The following is a 22,008-nucleotide window of genomic DNA, read 5'->3' as shown; positions in this document are numbered from 1 at the left end:
GTTGAGGTTCATGGCGGGAACAAGGTGGGGTAGCAACTGCCGATCAATGCTTCTGCTTGAAAAAGCCTACGTTGAAGGAACCTAGCGCTACTGTCTAGCAGCGCTTCAAAGATTACATAAAGCAATAAGACTCTCGTTTCCGCACGGAACAACTGCCTGCGAATATGCCTTGTCCTCCCATAGGGTTCCTCTGCATGAGGAACAGTAGCAGAGGCAGGGTGTCTCCCACTAGAGGTGATTACCGTCCAGGAAACTATGCGTAGCAATCTCCGCCATGTCCTACAAGGGAAGAAGCACTTCCTACACCGTGTCCACCTAACTCACAGCAACTCTAGCTTTGGTCAGGGAGTGCAGCTCCTGCCCCTCCCTACAATCAATCAGCCACACAAACTACTACCTCTGGCCTTTCCTCCATGGACACTCTCTCCTCTAAAGGTGAAGAAGTTTGTTCCAGGTGTGAATGCAAACAGCCGCATGCCACAAGCAGCGCTTCTGCAAACTACTCTCGCCTACTAAACCGAGGAATATACGCAGCACACCCATATCTTCACCGATGGTTCAACTACTAAAGAAACCTCTTCTTGTGGCCTTTGTATACCCTCAACAGGCCATGCCCTTTCTTACCAGCTGCAGCGGAGGACATCCACTACGGCCGCTGAGCTTCACGGCATTAAGGAAGTTGTTTCTTATATCTTGCGCCGAACCGCCGGCCGTTGCGTTATCTTCACCGTGTGGGGATCCATGTTGCCCCTCGCCCGCCGGATGCACCCTTCTCTCTCTCGTGGCCTACCGCGGCTCTTCCTCTGGCGGCCCCCGACTAGGCGCAGCGGCGGAGGGAGCGGAGGGGAGGCGCCCGCGACTACGCGTCGTCACGTGGGCAGCCCTCCTTGCCCACCCCTCTCGGTTTCGGCCAGGGTTGCCAGATGGCTCCGACCTCAGGTAGCCAAATTGGCCTCCGTAGTAGCCCAAACGTAGCCAAAAGTGAAATTTTTGCGTAGCCCAAAAGTAGCCAAAAATATTTGTTTTTGGGACGACATTTGTTAAGCACATTGAATTAATTTTCGGCAAGAATATTTACATATTAGATTTCTTTCCAGCACATGATGTCTGAGGGGGTGCGCACGGCGTGTTCTTTCTGTTGTTACGTTTCGCCTCCGTCATGCGCGCTAACCAGTGCGGCTAACCAGGTCTTAAAGATCGGGCCGCAGTTCCAATTTGCAGGCGCGGCAGTAGGCCATATCACCTGAGGCGGGTGACGACTGCCAGTCTGCACGCGGAAAAGAAGGTGCAATCGCAGCTCTATAGTTTAGGAATATTTCACCTTTTAAATGTTCGCGCGCAGATTAGACACATCGACAGTGAAAATACCTTACTGCATACTTACGCAGCCTCAAATTTTAATTTTATGCTTTAAGAGAAAGGTTCTCACTGAGAGCGTCACCTCAAAGCATATAGCATGCTCCTTCTTGAAGCTACATTCTACGATATGCATGAGCTCAGAATAAATCAAGGATATACGCCATTAGATGATATTCTATGTCGATTTGATCTTCAGTCTAACAGCAGGTTCAGAATAATGAGAAAAACATATTTTGAATTCCGGCTCCTTTTCGCATTTCTTTTTGTAGTTCCGGATGTGCATCGCCCACTTGCCCATTCTGAAAGTTCTCGTAACGACGGATCTAATGGCAAGTCATGCCACTAACTTCCGCCGCCTTCGTTAGTTACAGATGGGTTCCGCGCCGCGCCGAAGGCACGCAGATTACGCAACGGACACGGCGCTCTCGCGTCGCTCGCAATGAATCTTGAGGGCTGCACGTGTGCCTCTTGAGCTGCAGAAAAAGCGTAGGCTCTTGTGAGTGGCGCGCTTGCTGTGTCCACCACGAGAATAAGAAGAAACAGAAAAAGACCTTATTAATACGTAAGCATTACTTCCCTCATGCGTATCTTGAGCAGAATGTGTCCGCAGAACCAGAATAAGCAAAAAATTCAGGGGGCACTTTGGCTCTCTAAAGTGCTGCAAGGCGAAAGCGTTTCCTGGCGGACTGTTTGTTTATGTTTATTTTTCATATTTTGTTTTTATTATTTTTTATTTTGATCTTTTTCTTATTTTTATTGTTTTTATTTTTCCTTCACTTTATTCCTTTTATTTTATTTATGAAACCCATGCATTCACTAGATGTGCCTTTATTCATGCTCGAACCTTGAGCCTTCGTGGCGGAGTGGTAGCGTCTCCGCTTCAAATGCCAAAGGCCCTGGTTCGATTCCCACCCTCGGCGCAGTTTCTTTTTAAGCAGTGACGCCGAAAGGCGGACAAATCTGCCGACGCGTCTGTCGACACCGCTGCCGACAGCGTCTGCTAACGACAGCATGAGGCATTAACATGCCTGGCGATGGGTTTCCAACCAGCCACCTACCACAGCCGAAACGGACGCCCGAAGCCACTCGGCCACGTCTACGGTTAACGGTTAACATGTGAGGATCACGAAACCAGGCAACAGAAGCGAAACAGTAGCATTTAATGCTTACGCATTCGCACCACTTAGGGAGACCTAAGTTCTCTTAGTGTTTTCCCTCTATTCTGGTGCCTGGTCAACCGTGGTGCACCGTCAATGGGAGAACGCTCACATGTGCAGACGGCAACAGTCTATGTTCGGTGGCGCGCGCGCGCGCGCATGGCGTTAGTTCGCGGAGGGCAACTTTCACGTAGTGTCCACTCTTTATAAAAGAAATCGAAAGGTCATGATCCTTGACCGTCTGGAACACGTAAGTTTTCTCGAACACAGCGTTTACAAATTGTCCTTTTGTAGCAGACGCGCTCAATTTCTTTAACCTGCTATCGCCTGCATTTTGATTCCATCATGCCTTTTATTTCTGTCACTGTATAATTGTAATAGAGCATATTATAACTACTTTAACTTTTTTTTTCACGCATGAAAAAGATGTAGCCCAAAAGTAGCCACATAGCCAAAACGAAATTTCTGACGCCAACTCGGACAAAAAGTAGCCCAATTTGGCTATTAATAGCCCAATCTGGCAACCCTGGTTTCGGCGGCCGCACGGGCCGCGCCCACGGGACAGAGTCGGATGGAGAGTTGACAGCGAGCCTTGAGAGAGAGCGGACGCGACACCAGCGGCGGCCCAGGTGGCCTGAACTGCTCTGTGCCTGTCTCCTGTGCCTGTGCCTGTTGCCTGCCGCTGCTGCCTGCGCGCGACCGAGGAAATACATTGGGAGATCCCAATTAAAGGTTTTGCCTGCGGGCTTATTCCTCGGAGGTGTGTTCTTCGCGGCCGCAGGTGTGGTCGAGCTAGCGAGGTGGCGTTGGCCCTGAGTTCGGGGTCCGAACCGTGCCAGTAACCTCACAACCGATTCAAAAAGATCTCTGCAGATCCTGGCCAACCTGCTGAAGAAAACGAATCACCATCCACTTTCCCTGGACATCGGGTATCTACATCATTTAGCTGTTGCCGCACGTCATTTCATAACATTTCAGTGGGTACCTGGTCAATGTGCCATTCTGGCTAATGAAAAAGCAGATGAAGCGGCCCGTAAGGGCCATCAACATCGGAGATACATTCGAACTTTTTTCACGAAATCTGATGGGTCCCGAATGGCTAAAAGATTTGCTTCCGAAGAAACCTATCTGCTTTGTAGTTTGCCGGCACATCAGTACCAATTTCTTACTCAATCGACCCACATCTTAGATCAAGACCCTCACCCAGAATTCCTCGACATCTGGAAACACTTCATCACCGACTTCGTCTGAATGCTGCATATACCAACGGCTTGCGACACCGTTTTGAACAAATGAACAGTCCGTATTGTGACAACTGTGCCTCGATAGAAACTGTTGAACATATCCTGCTTGAGTGCCCTACATATCCTAACGAGCGTGCGTACTATGAATATTGCATGCAGAAGCTCTGCGCCAGTGACCCTGAACAATGGACAAAGTTTTAGGTCCCTTAGCCTCCCTTAGGCTACAGAGACTTGCAATAAACTTTCTATTTACATATTTAAAAGACATTGGACATCTCGATAAGCTTTACGTTCACTTGCACGTTCCCTTCATGTATTCTTGATGCAGTGAACTTCGTCAGCCCATTTGCCGGACTATGCACTCCATCATTACATAGGTTACATCAATACTCCCCATTGACTCCTTAGTACCCATTTCATGGCCGCATTTTATCGTTTTTTTTTACCTCTTCCACACTGCTCTCCTCCTGTCTTTATCTCCCAAATTTTCCTCCCTACGCAGAGTAGCATGCCAGCAATTTTTAAACGGCGGCTAAATTTTCTGCATTTCATTAAAGAGTCTCTCTCTTTCTCACACACTAACAAAGACGCGATTCGGTTGAACAAAGTTGCTTTGTTCGTTTCTCCCACTATAAAAGCGGGATGAGTGGTTCATCGTACCGTAATATCGCACGAGCAAAAAGCTATACTCTTACGTTCAAAGCGCGTTAATGTGTACAGTACACCAGGGTACAAACAGAATGACATATTTCGTTTTTATTTTGTGGCCTGCGAAGCGAGAGCGAAAGCAGGTCATCATAACGCAGTGGTTATGCGGTTTGAGTTTGACCGGGGAGTGGAGATGCCGGCCTCCACAGCCATGCCGTAGAATGCTGACGACGGGTTAGAAAGCAGGGCGGAGACGGAATCGAACTCTCGGACCTTGCCTTCTTCCAGGACGAGTATCCTACAAAAACAAAGCAACGCCGGTGACTGATTTTTATAGGCTGCACCATAGCATGGAACAAGCCTGCATCCACAGCCTGCGAAAATTTTGCAATGCATCGTATGGTCGAAAGTACGAGTCACTAGCTGTTGATTTATAACGACAAAAGCGTTAGCGATCACTACGGCGATCCGCACTGGGAGAATGCGACGGCATTGACGCCTGTTCCACACTTGTCGCCTCTCTTTGCTTCACTTGGGGCTGTTTACATTACTTATCACTTGCTTGTGTTAATTTTACGTCAGTTAACACTTTTTTAAGCTAGTTCCCTCTTTTAACCTCTGGTCTTTTTTTGTTTTACACTATATACTGCGACATCCGAGGCTGTTTTAACGTCCTCCCACGTCCGTGGCTAGTTTGACGGGTAACAGACTCTCCGCCTGTAACTACTCCACATCAACCATAGATTTATGTCAGATTATTCAACGTTAATGAATCACCTTTTAATCTGTTTAGCAATTTCATTCCTCTTGGTTGCGTACTTTCCCACAAATCTGACGCCCAAGGATATTTTGCCGTCTAACGACTACATCCGCGTTCGTGGCTATTTCGACGGCTAATTGACATTTTTGCCTACAATTAAATAACCGATTCCTCCGAATCAACCAAATTCCACGCGCAGCAATATTTTGTCATCCTCTAGCTCATAAAATCATTCTTTTACGCCTAACTCTTTATTGCATGACGCAAAGCCTGCGGTCATGTTTCGCGTCCACTTTGCGTCCAAACCGCGAACCGCGTAATGCTTTCGCATTAATAAAAGTCAAAGAAAAGACGTTGCTATCTCCGGCATCTGCTATCAAAGCTACGGGCACTTGGTCTGTGACTATAGGAAAAGAAGTGGACAGGGAGGGGAAGGGAAAAAGACAGGAAAAGCGGAACAACGGAGGAAATGGCGCAGCTCATGCTAGTACGACCTGTATTGTGGTAGCCACTCTCTTTACCCAACGAATGTGTCCCTGTATTCGCCCGCTTCCGTTCTTCGGTTAAGGCAGCGCGCGCAGTTTCCCTGGCTGCTTTCATGGTTTGAGCAGCCTTCGCAATGCGCCACTTTTTGAGCATATGAAAAATGACGAAGACGAGAATTTTCAGCAGGAGGCGTCAGAGGCGGCCGTATACAAGACACAGCGCGAGAGGTGGCGGTGATGGGTGAGTGGTCTACAGCATCGGAAGACGAAGCTGCTCTGTTGGCGTCGGTTCCGGCTCCAAATCCCATCGTCTCTGATGTATTCTTTACGTTATTTTTTTTTTATGGTACAGTTCTGGTAGATGCTGTTATGTTTGAAGTTTCCTATTAAGTTTGGCTTCTCGTTCGGTCTTCGGCTCACCGCAGTTTATTGAATATGTTCGCCTGAATTAACTGACAATAGGAGGTAAAAACATTTCTTGTTAAAACAAAAAAAAAAAACAGTTTACAGCCGGCTCTCTGAAGAATGTTCAGCGAAGGCGGAAAATAATTGTTGTTAGCATTTACGTTAGAGGCCCTTTATCTGAGTAAACGACGAGAGTCGTGCATCAGGGATAATTCCTGCCTCTTTATGATGCGAAAGGGTTGTTTTTAAATTCTACGCTAGGGTGCTTTTATATGAGCAAACAAGGAATGCAATGCATTAGAGGGAACTGCCTGTCTTTTACGATGCCAACGAATTGTTTTTACACTGTATGTTAGCGGTATTTTATATGTGGAAACGCGGAGAGGCTTGCATGAGGAATAATTCGTTCCTCTTTATGAAGCGAAACATTTCCATTAGAACTCCATGTTAGAAGCATTTTATATGAGTAAGCGACAAGAGGCGTGCATTAGGACGAATTAATTCCTGTTTATGATGAGGAAGTACATTTTTGCATGACCTTTGATGAACCAGCGCGAAAAGTAATACGACGTGAACGGAAGCGCTGAACTAAAAAATTTATTTCAGAAGAAACGGGGGCAACGTATCTATACAGCTTCTAGTCCAGACCCGTGACGTTGAAAGGTAGGTGAGAAAAATTGTGATCTTCAAAACGTGTTACCAAAGTAATGTTTAACAGTCTAGCAAGGGAACTGCAGTTCGCCATTGTTAGCGAGGTGCTGGAAGTAGTAAGAGAATGTGTCTACTTAGGGCAGGTAGTGACCACTGATCCGGATCATGAGAGGCAAATAACTAGAAGAATATGAATGGGGTGGAGCGCTTATGGCATGTTTTCTCAGGTAATGAATGACAGTTTGCAAATATCCCTCAAGAGAAAAGTATACAACAACTGCATCTTACCGGTACTCACCTATGGGACAGAAAGGTGAAGGCTAACAAAGATGGTTGAGCTTAAGGACAACGCTGCGAGCCATGGAAAGAAAAATGATAGGTGTAACGTAAAGAGATCGGAAGAGGGCGCAGTGGGTGAGGGAACAAACGCGCGTTAATGACATCCTAGATGAAATCAAGAGGAAGAAGTGGGCTTGGGCAGGGCATGTAATGCGAAGTCAAGATAAGCGGTGGTCCTTAAGGGTAACGGAGTGGATTCCAAGAGAAGACAAACGTAGCAGGAGGCTGCAGAAAGTTAGGTGGGAGGATGAGATTACGATGTTTGTGGGTATACGGTGACCGCAACTGGCAAAGGACAGGGTTAATTGGAGTGACATGGGAGAGGCCTTTGCCCTGCAGTGGGAGTGGTCAGGCTGATGATGAGGAGATACAAAACAAACTAGAAAAGAGCGTGACACGAAGAAAAAAGTTTTTTTTCTTCGGGGGGGGGGGGGGGGGCAGGCAAGACGAGTAGAGGCACCAGCCAGCAAAATGAGCTAAGGTGCTCTTTTTTCCTGATACAACATGGCGAAAACCATAGGTTGGCAAGATAAACAGCAAACAAGAAACACGCAAAAGAAATCCCGCAGTTATCAAAATGAAGGACATGATCTTAAAAGCTAAAAACGATACAATCTGTAAGAGGCCAACAACCAACATGGCAAAAAGCTAAAATTATAAAAGGGGCAATGAAGTAAAAGCAGAGTGAACAACTAATGAAGGGCACAGGAACTGAATAAGGTATCATTATGAAATGCATGACAAAGCTGGGCTGCATGAATAAAATCTGGAATCAAGTGGCAGAAAAAAAGTTCTTTTTTTTTATAGTAAAACTGAACGTTTGCATATGTAGTGTTCTTTCAGCGGCAGTTTCAAGGCTGCCTCGATAATTTCGTGCGGCCTCTGTTTCTGACCTTTGCTATGGCTTCCGTTTTTCCTTTCTTTCAATTTCAGGCGAGCATCCAAACAAAAAAAAAGTTTTTTCCTGTCTGTAGTAAAATGGCAGTTTGGGCGAGTTGGTTAAGCATCTTGTAATAAAAACAGCACAAGGACACAGGACGAGAACAGAGAGTAGACACACACGGCGCTGAACTTGCAACTGCGTTTATTGGAAAAACACTGCTTTTCAAGGCAGGGCGTCAAGAAAGCGCGCGCATGCGCTTTGTCAAAAATACACTTATCGGGTAATAAAATGTCTCGTAAAGGCACGTGTGATTATCGGTGCTAACCACTGTTTAGCAACTTCATTTCCTTAGAGGACAGTGCTACTGAAGGCTGGCTGACACATCTGTTTCCTTTTCTCATGATATGAAATGCCTCTGCTACTTCCCTCGTGCTACGATCGTTATGTATGAACAAGATTTCGGTGTCAACGAAAAACGGGGTGCACTTACACTCGAGACAATGCTTGGCCAAGTTTGTTGAACACTTTCCCAAAGAATTTTGGTGCTCCAAAAGCCGTACATTAATGCAACGATCTGTCTGGCCAATATAAGTACGGCCGCAGGACAGAGGAATCTGGTAGACCACAGCAACCTTACACGAGACGAACCTGTTTGCATGGTTAATTTTACACCCTGTTTTCTTTCGCATTCCATCTCTCTTCCTTTGAACTGCTGCCCCCACCTTGCCTACCTTATTAGGTGCCGAGAACACAACGTTGACACCATACTTGGCCCCCACTTTCTTAAATCTGTGCGAAAGGAAATGTACGTACGGCATTACAGCTATATTCTTTATTCTATCGTCCACACTTTTATTACTTTTATTACAAGATGCTTAACCAACTCGCCCAAACTGCCATTTTACTACAGTTCATTTCTAGTTCCTGGGCCTCTTTTACATGTCGACATCTGGATTTGTCACAACCAGCTGTTTTGTCTCCGCTCATCGCCGTGTGCATTTGCCGTGCCCGCTCAGCCTCCTACCATCTCCGTCATGGAACCTGCCCTACGGACCTGCAATCCATGTGTGGAATGTTGAGACCATCTGTGGGCCATACCAGGAGAATGTGCAAGATTATCCAGCGTGGATATTGGAGACAGGCGAGGTTTTTCAAGAACATGCTTCGAACTAGGTGCTGCTGCGAGGATGTACGCCGGAATCAACGCCTCTTCCGCGAGTGGTGGAAGACTACAGAACAGCTCACGGAATTCCTGTGGAAAACTGTGCGCTCTTCGTTTCCAAGAGCAGCCAAGCGGCAGCAAGCTGAAGGCAAACTTTTGGTGCTTGGGGACATCACCGTGGATCCTCGCCAAGAGAAGACCCTACGCCTAGGAGCAAAGTTTTGTTTGGAAACCGGTATGAAGACTGTTGAAAAGCTTGGTTTTGCTCGCAGTGTATCGTCTAGGGCAGCAGTAGATGACCGCTCAAAATGTGTTTCTGAGTGCGTAGATGTTGTAGGTCATTGTGAGACTACTAAAGGACAGAGTAACCGGTTTCGTTGCTTGGTAAACTATCTGTGTGATAGGCATCTTCGAGCGGTGCAGTCGGACAAAGAAGGTTTTTTTGTTGTCTTATCGGAATACCTTTATGCCGAGAAAGCCCGCCATACAGTGATGAAGAATTTCAGGACCGCCAAGGTAAAACCAGCACGTTGTAAACAGAAGGCAGAGGCTCTGCGGCTTAAACTTAAGTTAGAAGGGTTAGCAAAGAAGGTGAAAGATGCTGAGCTAGGGGTTCTGGAAATCTTCTTCGCGGCCAAGACACATAAGCCGGAGATTCCGTTCAGGGCAATAGTTTCCGAGCATCGCTCTTGGCAGTTGGTGGTTTCCACGTAGCTAAACAGACATCTTTCAACACTGCATGTCAATGACCCGCTCCTGCAGTTCCAAACTCAGAGGAAATTGTTAACTTTCTACTCAGTGACAACCATGGAGACTGTTCTGGTTTTAGCATAGATGTGGAAGATCTGTTCTTTTCTCTACCGCATGTGTCTCTCCTGCAATATGTACAGCAATTCATTGAAGATCAAAACGACGAGCATGCTTTTCAAGATAGATGCGGAATTTCTACTGCATATTTTTTGGAACTCACCTTCTATCTCAAGAATACGTACGTCGCTTGGGAAAACCAAACAGTCTTACAAAAGTCTGGTGTGTGTATAGGATCTAAAGTAGCCCTGGTGCTCAGCAGCATCTTCCTTAGTCATGTCGACAAGGAAGTGGCGAATGAATTGGCAGGTGGTTTTATACGCATTTTTAGGTATGTTGACGATTACCTTGTGGTTGTGAAGTCCCCTCAGGCAGAAACCGTGTGAAGTGTTTTAGATTGTTTTGCAAAGAACGGGTCCGGACTGAAATTTACGCATGAAATTCCTCAGCATAACACATTACAATTTTTGGACTTACTGTTGGTCTTTGAAAAAGGCCACGTGTGCTGGCAATACTCCCCTCGGAGTGAGAAGCCCCTGCTGAACTATAGGTCGTGCCACTCCAAACTAGTAAAAACGGGATAGTAACCGGGTGCATGAGTATGGCGTTAAAGAAATCCTGTTCTCACAAAATGAAGACTAGCATCTGCGCCCAGGTACACCGCTGTAAGAAGGCCGGTTTCCCAGACTCAGTTCTTGTGTCGTGTGCGGAAAAGATCCTGAAAAAATTGAAAACCCCAGAACGTGACTCTGAGCAGCGCGCCAGTGTGGACGATAGAACATAGAATATAGCTGTAATGCCGTAGGTACATTCCCTTTCGCACAGATTTAAGAAAGTGGGGGCCAAGTATGGTGTCAACGTTGTGTTCTCGGCACCTAATAAGGTAGGCAAGGTGGGGGCAGCAGTTCAAAGGAAGAGAGATGGTATGGGAAAGAAAACAGGGTGTAAAATTAACCATGCAAACAGGTTCGTCTCGTGTAAGGTTGCTGTGGTCTACCAGATTCCTCTCTCCTGTGGCCGTACTTATATTGGCCAGACAGGTCGTTGCATTAATGTACGGCTTTTGGAGCACCAAAACTCTTTGGCAAAGGGTTCAACAAACTTCGCCAAGCATTGTCTCGAGTGTAAGTGCACCCCGTTTTTCGTTGACACCGAAGTCTTGTTCATGCATAACGATCGTAGCACGAGGGAAGTAGCATAGGCATTTCATATCTTGAGAAAAGGAAACAGATGTGTCAGCCAGCCTTCAGTAGCATTGTCCTCTAAGGAAATGAAGTTGCTAAACAGTAGTTAGCACCGATAATCACACGTGCCTTTACGAAACATTTTATTACCCGATAAATGTATTTTTGACAAAGGTGCATGCGCGCGCTTTCTTGACGCCCTGCCTTGAAAAGCAGCGTGTTTTTCCAATAAACGCAGTTGCAAGTTCAGCGCCGTGTGTGTCTACTCTCCGTTCTCGTCCTGTGTCCTTGCGCTGTTTTTATTACAAGAAGTTTTCCTGTCTGTCAGGCTGGTTTCTGGCGTTTTGGTATCACCTGACACATTTATAAGATCAAAATTTTTCTCACCTAGCTTTCTACATAACGGGTCTGGAGCAGAAACTGTAAAAATATGTTGTCACCGTTTCTTCTGAAGTAAGAAATTGTTAGTTCAACGCTTGCGTCCGCATCGTCCTTCTTGTTCTTGTACGTTGTGTTTTCGCACCGTTTCATTAAAGCTCATGGAAGACCAATGAGCCCTAGAGCAAGTGTTACTCAAGTTCATTTTTTAAAATCCGCGTTGGCGCTTAACGCATAGGTTGGATACCTTTCTTTGATAAAGTATGCATCTTTAAAGGCAAGCTAACCGCTGGTCCTTAAGGTTAAGGGAGTGGATTCCAAGAGAAGGCAAGCGTGGCAGGGGGTGGCAGAAAGTTAGGTGGGCGGATGAGTTTAAGAAATTTTCGGGAATAAGTTGCAGCACCTGGCGAAGGACAGGGTTAATTGGAGAGACATGGGAGAGGCCTTTGCCTTACGGTGGGCATAGTAGGGCTGATGGTGATGATGATGGCATCAGTGAACAGGGATTGCTGACCAGTAGAGCAGAATAACGAACGATCTGGCCAACACTGTACCGGGTGTATCAGCGAACATATTGCCACAATTATTTTAGACACTGTACCGGCGCCCCCGTGCGGTCTGTCTTCATCCTTTCTCACGCGCCGGACTTCGTCCTCTTCTGCTCGGTTCTAAGGTCGGTCGGCTGCGCTCTGCCCTGTGTGCTTGCCAAGTAGTGTTCGGCCAGAGAGAACGTTCTACCGGCGTCCGGTGACAATATTAAAAAATTTCAAAAATAGCCTTTCCTGGTAAAAAATACGGATTTTGCGGCATAGTATTACTAGTGTTGGCGGACACTAGAAAGCTGGCGAATCGGCTTAAGTAGTAAGCTGGTTAATAAATTTTTAATACGTAACTTTTTAAGTAGTAGAGTTAGGCACCTAGTTGCAATTAGAGATTTGTAGCCGGCCGTCATTAATAGTCATATCAGTTTTTAAACTTTCGAAAACGCGATTACCCTTGGCGCTGTGGCTGGACAAAATGTGGCTGTATCAACTAGTTACGAGCACTGGAGGGATTGTTCTCCCTCCAAGAAAGCTCGGCTCCCGTTCTTCAGCGTAATTCACACGACGTTATCAAGCTTGTTATATGCGTCTTAGCTTCTTGGTATTTTTCTCCCAAATTCGAACTCATGATATTGTCGTCGTCCCTCCGCATGCATTCTGCTAACGTGAGAGCGCAATTATCGCCTAAGAAACGGGAGCCGCTCTTTCTTTCAACTGCCGCCCGAACCTACTGGCGCTTATCTTGGAACCAATTAAGCACAACGCGAAGCCGTGTATTGGCCAGGACGAAAGGCGCGAAGCAAGTGATGGCTTTTACAAAGCACAGGTGAGAGCGCTGTAATCACGCAGCATCCAGGCGCACGGAGCGCGCGGTCACGTGGTATTTTGTAAACTCCGTGGGTTTTCGTTTTTCTCGGATAAAAACGGCCACGCTAAGTTTATCTTGTTGGAAGTGCCTGGGTTGGACGATATTTGTGGAGCTCCACAACTTCCCTATTGACGCCCGAACGTTTCAAGCTATATTTAAAAAGATAATTTATTTATCTCGACTAATTATTCAAATAGGAGGAGCGAAAAAAATGGTACCCTAACTTTAGATAAATTTTAGCAACATCCATGCAATTTTAGTTCTGAAGAAGGCTTAGTTTTTTTTTAATCTTGGTCCAAGTTAGCTGGGACGCCCTGTATATTACAGCTCTATAACACGCGCCGTTATTGTGATGAGAATCTATGCTTCTGATGTCGTATTAACGCTGAGTGTCGGTGGGCTCAAAAGGAGACTGTTTAGTTTCTTGGTGGGGAATTCCATTGAAAATTTGTTTTGATAAAAGTGTCCATGGCGCACTGTTTCTATTTCTCAAGTATTGATACAATGAGTTAGAGATAGACGCCCTTAAAAAAAACAGAAAGTTACGAAGCACTCTAAACAGTTACAGTGATGTTGAAAATGCAACGAAGATTGTGCTATGTGGATAGAAGTGGAGGCACTCATGGAGGATTTAACTTAGATATTGACGTTTTAGAACTGTTAAGATTTTGTACAAAATAACTTCTTGCAGTCAGCGTTACGTTGAATTGACCGTTGACAAATAGTCACAATATGCACATCAGGTTGAAGGACTGCAGACTGGCAATTAGCGAATTCCGTAATTATATCAAGAGCATGGCGGTGCTCTGTTGCCACAAGGGCACTAAAATCCCAACAATGTTTTCGTTTGCAGTTCGAAGCGTTTTAAGAGAGCGTACGCATCAACAGTAAAAAGTGCTGAATATTGCATACTATGTCTTAGGACCTAGTCGTTGTGCAAAGCAGTTAAGTAAAAAAGAAATGCCGAGAAATAACGCGGATAGGAATTTACAGGCACGTTTTAAAATCCACCTTTTTTTGGACGTAGGAGTTGCGCCCTGGTTTTATCTCCCGTGCATGATGATCAAACAAACAAAGATGCCCGTACGCATATTGCCTAAGTTCTACTTGGTCGTCTCACCTGTCGTAGTCGAGCACCGTGTGTATCCGGTGGGCAACCGTGAGGAGTGTGCTGGAAGCGAAGGCGTCCCGCAGCGTGGCCTGGATGAGTCGATCCGTGTCTCCGTCCATCTGGGACGTGGCCTCGTCCAGCAGGAGGACCCTGGACCCTCGAAGAAGGGCGCGTGCGAGGCACACCAGCTGCCGTTGGCCCACGCTGCGCTAAGGCAATGTGCGGCTACTGTTCGGCAATTTGCAACGCGTGTCTTACCATTGGCACTCGACGAATCGTGAGGCCAAAAAATATACAGACCTTTCTACATAGGGTTATTCGTTTTCAGGTTTTATATTTTTCCAAATTCGGGGGGTAAAAATCGGGTGTTATTTTTCGGCTTGATAATAGGGGAGAAATCGGGTTTTTCCTAGAAAAACTCCGAAATTCGGGTTTTATTGGGTTAAATTTGCAAACTAATAATTTATTCGACGTGCTCTGACCGGTGGGTAACAATTAGGGCTATATTGTGGGCTGCTTTCAAGAAAGTATTGCAAAATTTGGAGTTTCTTTGGTAAGTAATTATTACTCGGAGTGAGAGGCAACGGTCAGTTCTGAGAAAAGAAACATTTTATTCATGAGGGCTGGTCATCGACGTTCTACACGTCCTTATTAACATACATAATCTGCATGCGCAACACCTCGGTTCCCATTCGAGATCTGTCTGGTCTCTGCAGGTACCTTAGCTGAGAGAACGTTCGCTCAACGTCACAGCTGCCAGTAGCTAGGCACAACAATGACAGCCTCGGGGAACGCCCAGTTGCGTCGTTCCAATAGCCCATCACTTCAACACCTTCATTTGTGGGGCTTGCTTCCAGCAAGTACGGGTTAAACTCCTCGCGAAGCGAGCCTACATCGTCCATCATGGAAATAAAGAGAGGTCGGTAGTCATCAAACGACTGACTCTGCAGCCGCTTCTGGAACGGATCGAGTACGGCTCCCAGTTTCCACAATTCCATGGGCACAATTGTTTCACAAATTGGAAAAAATCGGGTTTTACCCGATATTTTAAGAACATGTTCGGGGTGCAAAAATCGGGTAAAATCGGGTTTTACCCGAAAACGAACAACCCTATTTGTACAGTATACAGCGACATTTCTTCTTGAGCTGTATTATTTCGTTTGCTCAAAATCGCTCTTTATATTCACCTTTCGATTGCTTCTTTCATATTTCGCATCCTGTTAGGGGCACTATTAATTTGCGCTTAATTCTCTCGCTTTTCCTTTCGCGCTTCTTTGTCACTCCCACTGGATGCTGTTGCTGAGAGCCTTCTCCTTTCCCTTTCCCTCTTGCACTCCGTTTGCCCCTCGGCAGCGGCTTCGACGCGAGTGCTTAGGGGCAGTATTGCCGCGCGCCAATTGCAGTGAGCCTCCCAGTAATTGTGGTTTAAGGGTACCGAAAGCATAACACATCAGCGATATGGGGAACAAATGAATTAAATGAGTTGCTCAATACAGGTATTGCACAGCTTAGTGCGTAGTACCTCTAGTCCAACGCCTGCGCAATCTACGTTTATCTCCTGGGTGATCCCTAGGCAGCGCTGCCTCCCGTTGCTCCATTTTGTCGTTTGGTATGTGAGGGGCTGTCGTTTGTGTCGGCAGCACCATGTCGTGTAATAAAGGGTTTGTCGATCTCCGCCCCAAGAGAAGGTGTCGCGGCACTGGGTAGGATGATGATTGTGTAAACTAAAGAGGTTTGGGGGTCTATTGATTTGTAGTTCTCTCCCTCATTAGTTTTGAGTTGGCTGGGGAGTAGCGTTGACGGGCTCGTAGGAGATGACCCAGGACTGCTCCGTATGCCTTTAATACACCTGTCATGGTCGCCTTGAAGACCTTCGAACTAACAGTTTATCGAATAAAGAGCTTACTGAACGCTCCTACACGGGCAGCTACGAAGGCCGTCGAGTCAACAGAGCAGCGAGGAACTCGCTTTCATCGAGGCAACAAGATTTCAATGCTCTTGCATTGTTAGATGGGGAGCACTCGCAGCAACGTGCTCGGGAATAAAAAGCAGTAATATCTTTGAAAAAGATGGAATTGAAAAAAACTACTTATTTTCCCGAAAAAAAAAGGCAGCCCGGGCGACAAAATAAGGGAGCGAGCATAATACCGTTTTTTTTTATGCGATAAAAAAACGGTATTATGCTTCCTGAAATGCACATGAATGCTACTACAGCTTGTCCAAGACAAAAATGTTAATTTCTAAACTGAATAATGCTACTTTAACGTATTGCCGCGAATCTTTCTAGCGTTTGTTTGCTGTGTTTATTTGTTCATGCTTCGAGGCTGCCGGCACGCCGCTTTATCGCTTCGTTTGTGACGCAAGACGCGCCTAGAATTATTTCGATTGATCGCATCCAGGCGGAGCCGATTCTACTCTGTGCAGAGAGTTCTAGAACCTTCCACGCTTTATCTCGAAGGTTCACTATCAGCTTGAAAAAGAGCACGGCCGACAGCGGCGGGCATTCTGTACGACGACCGCCGAGCACGCTTGTTGCTACGCCACCGCCGAGTGATTCACTTTTCGGGCGCAAGTCAGCCCGAATAAAGAGTTTCGTTTCGAAGACATTCTCGCTGTGTTCCTGTTCGCCGGACTGAAGTCACCACTACGTAACATCTGGTGGAGGCGCTAACGGATGTCCCTATCGCCCTCACATCCTGGGAGCCGTCAGAGCAGCCCGATCCGTCTCGAAGAAGATCCCGAGAAAGCCGCAGAAGCCGTCCCCTCCGCAGGCGAAGGGCGAAGAAGCCGTCGTCTCCAGAGGTGTCCCCCAGAATTCGGACTGCTACCGGACCGAACGCGAACGAAGAAGTACCCCTCAATTTCGACTTCAGCCATGGTTACGACACCAGCCCCCATTATTTTACAGCAGCCCCGACTGCCGCCCACGTTCAACGCTTCACCAACGAGGCTCCCGAGGAAAGGTTGGAACAGTTTGAGCGTGTCGCCGTGTTCAACAGTTGGGACGACCAGACTAAGATGAGCCATGTTTTATTCGCCTTGGAAGCACCAGCGAGAATCTGGTTCGAAAACAACGAAGCTTCTCTAGCGACGTGGGAATTATTCAAACGGTAGTTCCTGAAGGCCTTCACGAGCATCGTCAGGAAAGAAAGAGCTCAGCTGCTCCTACTGTCACCCAACGAACACCCGAACGAGTCAGTGGCCGCATATGTAGAAGATATGAAGCGCCTTTTTCGACGAGTCGATCCTGACATGGCGGAGGAGAAGAAGGTGGAACTTTTGATACGTGGTGCTAAAGAGGCCCTGTTTGGCGGTCTGACCCTCAACCTACTGAAGACGGTCGCGGAATTCACCAGTGAATCAGCCGCCATTGAGAGAACCGTGGAAGCCCAAGCCCGTAATTTTCCTCGGCAGCCCCAAGTGACCTCGAGTGCCCTCTCGGATGGCACAGCATTCAGAGGCCACGTGCGAGATGTTATCCGCGAAATTGTACGGGAAGAGCTGCGTCGCCTGCTACCATCTCCCAACCAGCCTCAAGTAGCGACCCTTGAGCAAATCGTACGCGAATAAGTGCAGCATGCGCTTGGCACCCCGTCTTCTTCGCCTCCTGCTGAAGCTCCAGCATTAACCTACGCCGCTGCACTACGCAGTCCTCAGCACCAACGCGGGAGCCGAAGTCCACCTCTTCGACGTGAACCAGCTGTAACCGAACGCCGCCTCCCTGCCCCCGCCCGCCCAGTCTACGAACGACGCCCAAGCCCCAGGAAGTGCGACGCCTGGATGACTTCCAACAACCGCCCGCTGTGCTTCAATTGCGGCGAAGCCGGTCATGTACTTCGCCACTGCCCGTACAGACGCATCGGCCTGCGAGTTTCGCTATCGACGCCCCACGACCATTCCCCGGCCAGCGACCACGGGAAATCGACGACTACTTGCACAGAGGGGAGTACGCGTCGTCAAGCCGTCTTTCCCGCTCCCATTCGCCGTCCACCGCACGTTTTTCATCACCGGGCCACAGCTACGCCGCGGCTGTCAGAGGAAGGTCCCCTAGCCCCCGTAGCGAAACTAAACAAAGCAACCTGTGGAGGTCAGGTTGCTTGCCGAGGAAACGACGAATATCCTCCAGCGACCACGCCGTATGAGGACGCCGCACCTACTACACCGACGACGCATACAACAAGCTCGACCACGACGCAAACCGCCTTCAAACCTACGCCGCCATCAAGAAAAGCTCCGACCACACGCCCCACCCACGATTCACATACCCGTCGAAGCCGTAACCCGATGCCGAGGACGACGTGTACCTCCAGAGCCAGGACTTCCGACTTAGAAGGGGTTATCGACGGCGGGAAAGTCACCGCTCTTGTCGACACAGGAGCCGATTATTCGGTGATGAGCGGACCATTCGCAGCGCAACTTAGGAAAGTAACGACCGCTCGGGACGGCCCAAAACTTTGCACCGCAGCGGGCCACCCCATTACGCCATCAGGACGATGCACAGCGCGAGTGACTCTCAAGGGACATACCTATCCCGCGACCTTTGTAGTGCTACGGCAATGTTCCCGCGAAGTGATCTTGGGCATGGATTTCCTTAATGAGCATCGGGCGATCATCGACCTGCGATCCAAGATGATCACGCTTTCCACGGACGAGGCCATCCCGTCGACGAGGACTCCGGAACATCACGTTTCACTTAGTGTCCTGGAGGAACAAGTGAGTGTCCCGCCCCGCTCAAGCGTTATCGTCACCGTAGGCGCCCCGGAAGCGAATGACACTGAAGCCATTATCGAGGGGAACTTGCAGTTGCTTCTCGACCGAGGAATCGGCATCGCAAGAGGCATCGCACATTTCCGCAAATGACAAGCCGAAGTATTGCAGACTAACTTCAGCGAAGAATACCGGCACATTAACAAAGGAACGAGGATTGCTTTCCTCGATGAAATATCCGACGTACGAGACTTCTTCACGCTCTCCGACCCATCCGTAGAAGATTCGCCTGACCATGAGAACTCGCCCAATTTCGGCATAAACGCAGCCCTGCCCCGGAACAGACAACACCAGATTCTTAATCTCCTTCGAAGCTACAGCGAGTGCTTCTCGTCATCGCCGAAGATCCGACAAACGCCAATTGACAAACATCGCACTATAACCGACCAGTACGCCCGACCTCTCCGCCAGAGCCCCTACCGAGTGTCGCCGCGAGAACGACAAGCCATCCGGGACCAAGTGGAATAAATGCTGCGCGACGACGTTATTCTCCCTTCAAAAAGCCCCTGGGCGGCACCTGTTGTGCTAGTGAGAAAGAAAGACGGTGCACTTCGATTCTGCGTTGATTACCGCCGCTTGAACAACATCACAAAGAAGGACGTCTACCCCCTCCCTCGCATCGACGACACACTGGACCGGCTCTGCAACGCCGGGTATTTCTCATCAATGGACCTCAAGAGCGGCTACGGGCAAATTGAGGTCGATGAACGAGATTGCCAGAAGACCGCATTCATCACACCAGATGGCCTCTTCGAGTTCAAGGTGATGCCAATTGATCTCTGTTCCGCACTAGCCACATTTCATCGAATAATGGATACAGTGCTGGCAGGCCTGAAGTGGCAGATTTGTCTGGTATATTTAGATGACGTCGTTGTCTTCGCCTCGAACTTTGAGGAACACCTAAAAAGGCTTCGAACAGTACTAGACGCAATAAAATCGTCCGGCCTAACTTTGAAAGCAGAGAAGTGCTGCTTTGCCTATGAAGAGCTGCTGTTTCTAGGCCACATCGTTAGCAAGGAGGGAGTACGGCCAGACCCGCAGAAAACCGCTGCTATCGCAATGTTTCCACCACCGGCCGACAAGAAAGCTGTGCGCAGATTCCTCGGACTGTGCGCGTACTACCGACGGTCTGTGAAGAACTTTTCGCGCATCGCCGAGCCACTGATCCAGCTGACAAAGGCAGACGTGCCATTTAAATGGGAAGCGCCGCAAGTGGAAGCTTTCAAGGAACTTCAGCGTCGTTTACAGTCCCCACCGATTCTCGCGCACTTCGACGAAAACGCTGAGACTGAAATTCCCACCGACGCAAGTAGTGTGGGCCTAGGCACTGTCCTCGTTCAGAAAATTGACGGAGTGGAGAAGGTCATCGCGTACGCTAGCCGTTCCCTGTCCAAAGCCGGAGCTAATTATTCGACAACTGAGAAGGAGTGCCTTGCCATCATCTGGGCTACGTAGAAATTCCGCCCCTACCTGTACGAACGACCGTTCAAGGTGGTCAGCGATCACCACGCAGTGTGCTGGCTCGCCAGTTTGAAGGACCCCTCCGGTCGCCTCGCTCGATGGAGCCTGCGGCTCCAGGAGTTTAATGTAACCGTCGTTTACAAGTGCGGACGCAAGCACTCTGACGCCGACTGCTTGTCACAAGCCCCTGTAGATGCACCGCCGGCGGACGACGATGAGGACACCTTCCTGAGACCCGTGCCATTCAGCCTGAGGACATCATCATCATCATCAGCCCCAGCTCTTTTGCAGAACAGCAACGCTCGGACCCCGACATAAAATGCCTCATCGAATAATTGTAACGCAAGGTTTGTTCACCCCCCGCCTCGATCAAGCGAGGATTGTCTTCGTTCTGTTTACAGGACGATGTCCTCGTGAAGAAGAACTTTGCAGCGAACAAGACAGCCTACCTCCGTGTTGTACCTGTAAGTCTGCGTGAAGAAATTCTTCAGGCCTCACACGATGAGCCGTCAGCTGGACATCTCGGGTTTTCTCGCACCCTCCGCCGCATTCGATTCAAGTATTACTGGCCCCGACTATCTGCCGATGTCGCACATTATGTGAAAACCTGCCGAGATTGTTTCTCCACCTTTCCCTCATTAAAATTCCTTTCTCTCTCTGCCGAGATTGTCAGCGACGAAAGACCCCTCCAACCGGACTAGCAGGATTTCTGAACCCCATTGAACCCCCCCCCCCCCCCCCAAGGCTTTTTCAGCAAATCGGCATGGACTTGTTTCGCCCTTTCCCGAAATCAACATCTGGAAATAAGTGAATCATCATAGCGACCGACTACCTGACTCGCTAGGCCGAGGCTAAAGCCCTACCTAACGGAACAGCAGCAGCAGTCGCCAAATTTTTCGTGGAGAACATTCTTCTGCAGTACGGCGCCCCCGATGAGCTTATCACTGACAGAGGAACAGCATTCACGGCGGAACTGACGCAAGCCATCCTCAATTACAGACAAACCAGCCACCGGAGAACAACTGCATACCATCCGCAGACCAACGGACTGACCGAGCGCCTCAACAAAACCATCGCCGATATGCTCGCGATGTATGTCGATGCCGAACACAAGACCTGGGACGTCATCTTGCCTTACGTAGTCTTCGCCTACAACACCGCAGTGCAGGAGACCACCCAGATGACGCCTTTTAGGCTCGTCCATGGCAGAGAGGACACGAACACGCTGGACGCCATGCTGCCGAACGTTACCGAAGAAGGTAACGTCTACGTTGCCGCCTACCTACAACGCGCAGAAGAAGCCCGAAGACTTGCCCGATTAAGGATAAAAGACCAGCAGCGGACCGACGCCACACGCTACAACCTACGAAGACGCAACGCGGAATACAAGCCAGGAGACCGAGTCTGGGTTTGGACGCCCATTCGCCGCCGAGGACTGAGTGAAAAGCTTTTGCGAGGCTATTTCGGCCCGTACAAGGTTCTTCGTCGGAGAGAAAGGAATTTTAATGAGGGAAAGGTGGAGAGGTCGGCCGGTGGTAACATGGCCCTGGCCTGCTACTCCACACAGGAGAAAGGGAAGAGGAGGAAAAGGAAAGTGCGAATGAAGGCTGATGATGGCATAATACAATCAGTTTCACGGGTGATGTCTACACACACACTCACACCCACACCACACTGGCTGGCACTCGCATCGCTGTTAGTAGACGCACATAAAACTCATAAAACTGGTGTCTGCAACACAAACACCGACACATGTCATTAACCATGTAGGTTGTGCACAGGCGGTCACAGACGACT

At 48.4% G+C, this 22,008-nt stretch overlaps 1 protein-coding gene across 1 annotated transcript in view; it reads right to left on the bottom strand.

Moving 5' to 3' along the window:
• Positions 1 to 4,555: 4,555 nt before the first annotated feature.
• Positions 4,556 to 22,008, bottom strand: part of LOC149337640 (ATP-binding cassette sub-family C member 3-like) — a 245,206-nt gene continuing 227,753 nt past the window's right edge. Inside the window, exons 26-27 of the mRNA XM_089553472.1 lie at positions 13,993 to 14,187; positions 4,556 to 4,706 (exon numbers count right to left, since the gene is read on the bottom strand). Of these exons, the coding sequence (XP_089409598.1) occupies positions 4,556 to 4,706; positions 13,993 to 14,187 (346 nt within the window). The remainder of the gene's footprint in view (positions 4,707 to 13,992; positions 14,188 to 22,008) is intronic.

This window comes from Amblyomma mixtum, chromosome 7 (genome assembly GCF_055824585.1).
Source record: "Amblyomma mixtum isolate Tamu chromosome 7, ASM5582458v1, whole genome shotgun sequence".
NCBI lineage: Eukaryota > Metazoa > Arthropoda > Arachnida > Ixodida > Ixodidae > Amblyomma > Amblyomma mixtum.
Note: the sequence above shows the minus strand (reverse complement) of the source record. Positions and strands in the feature narration are given on the sequence as shown.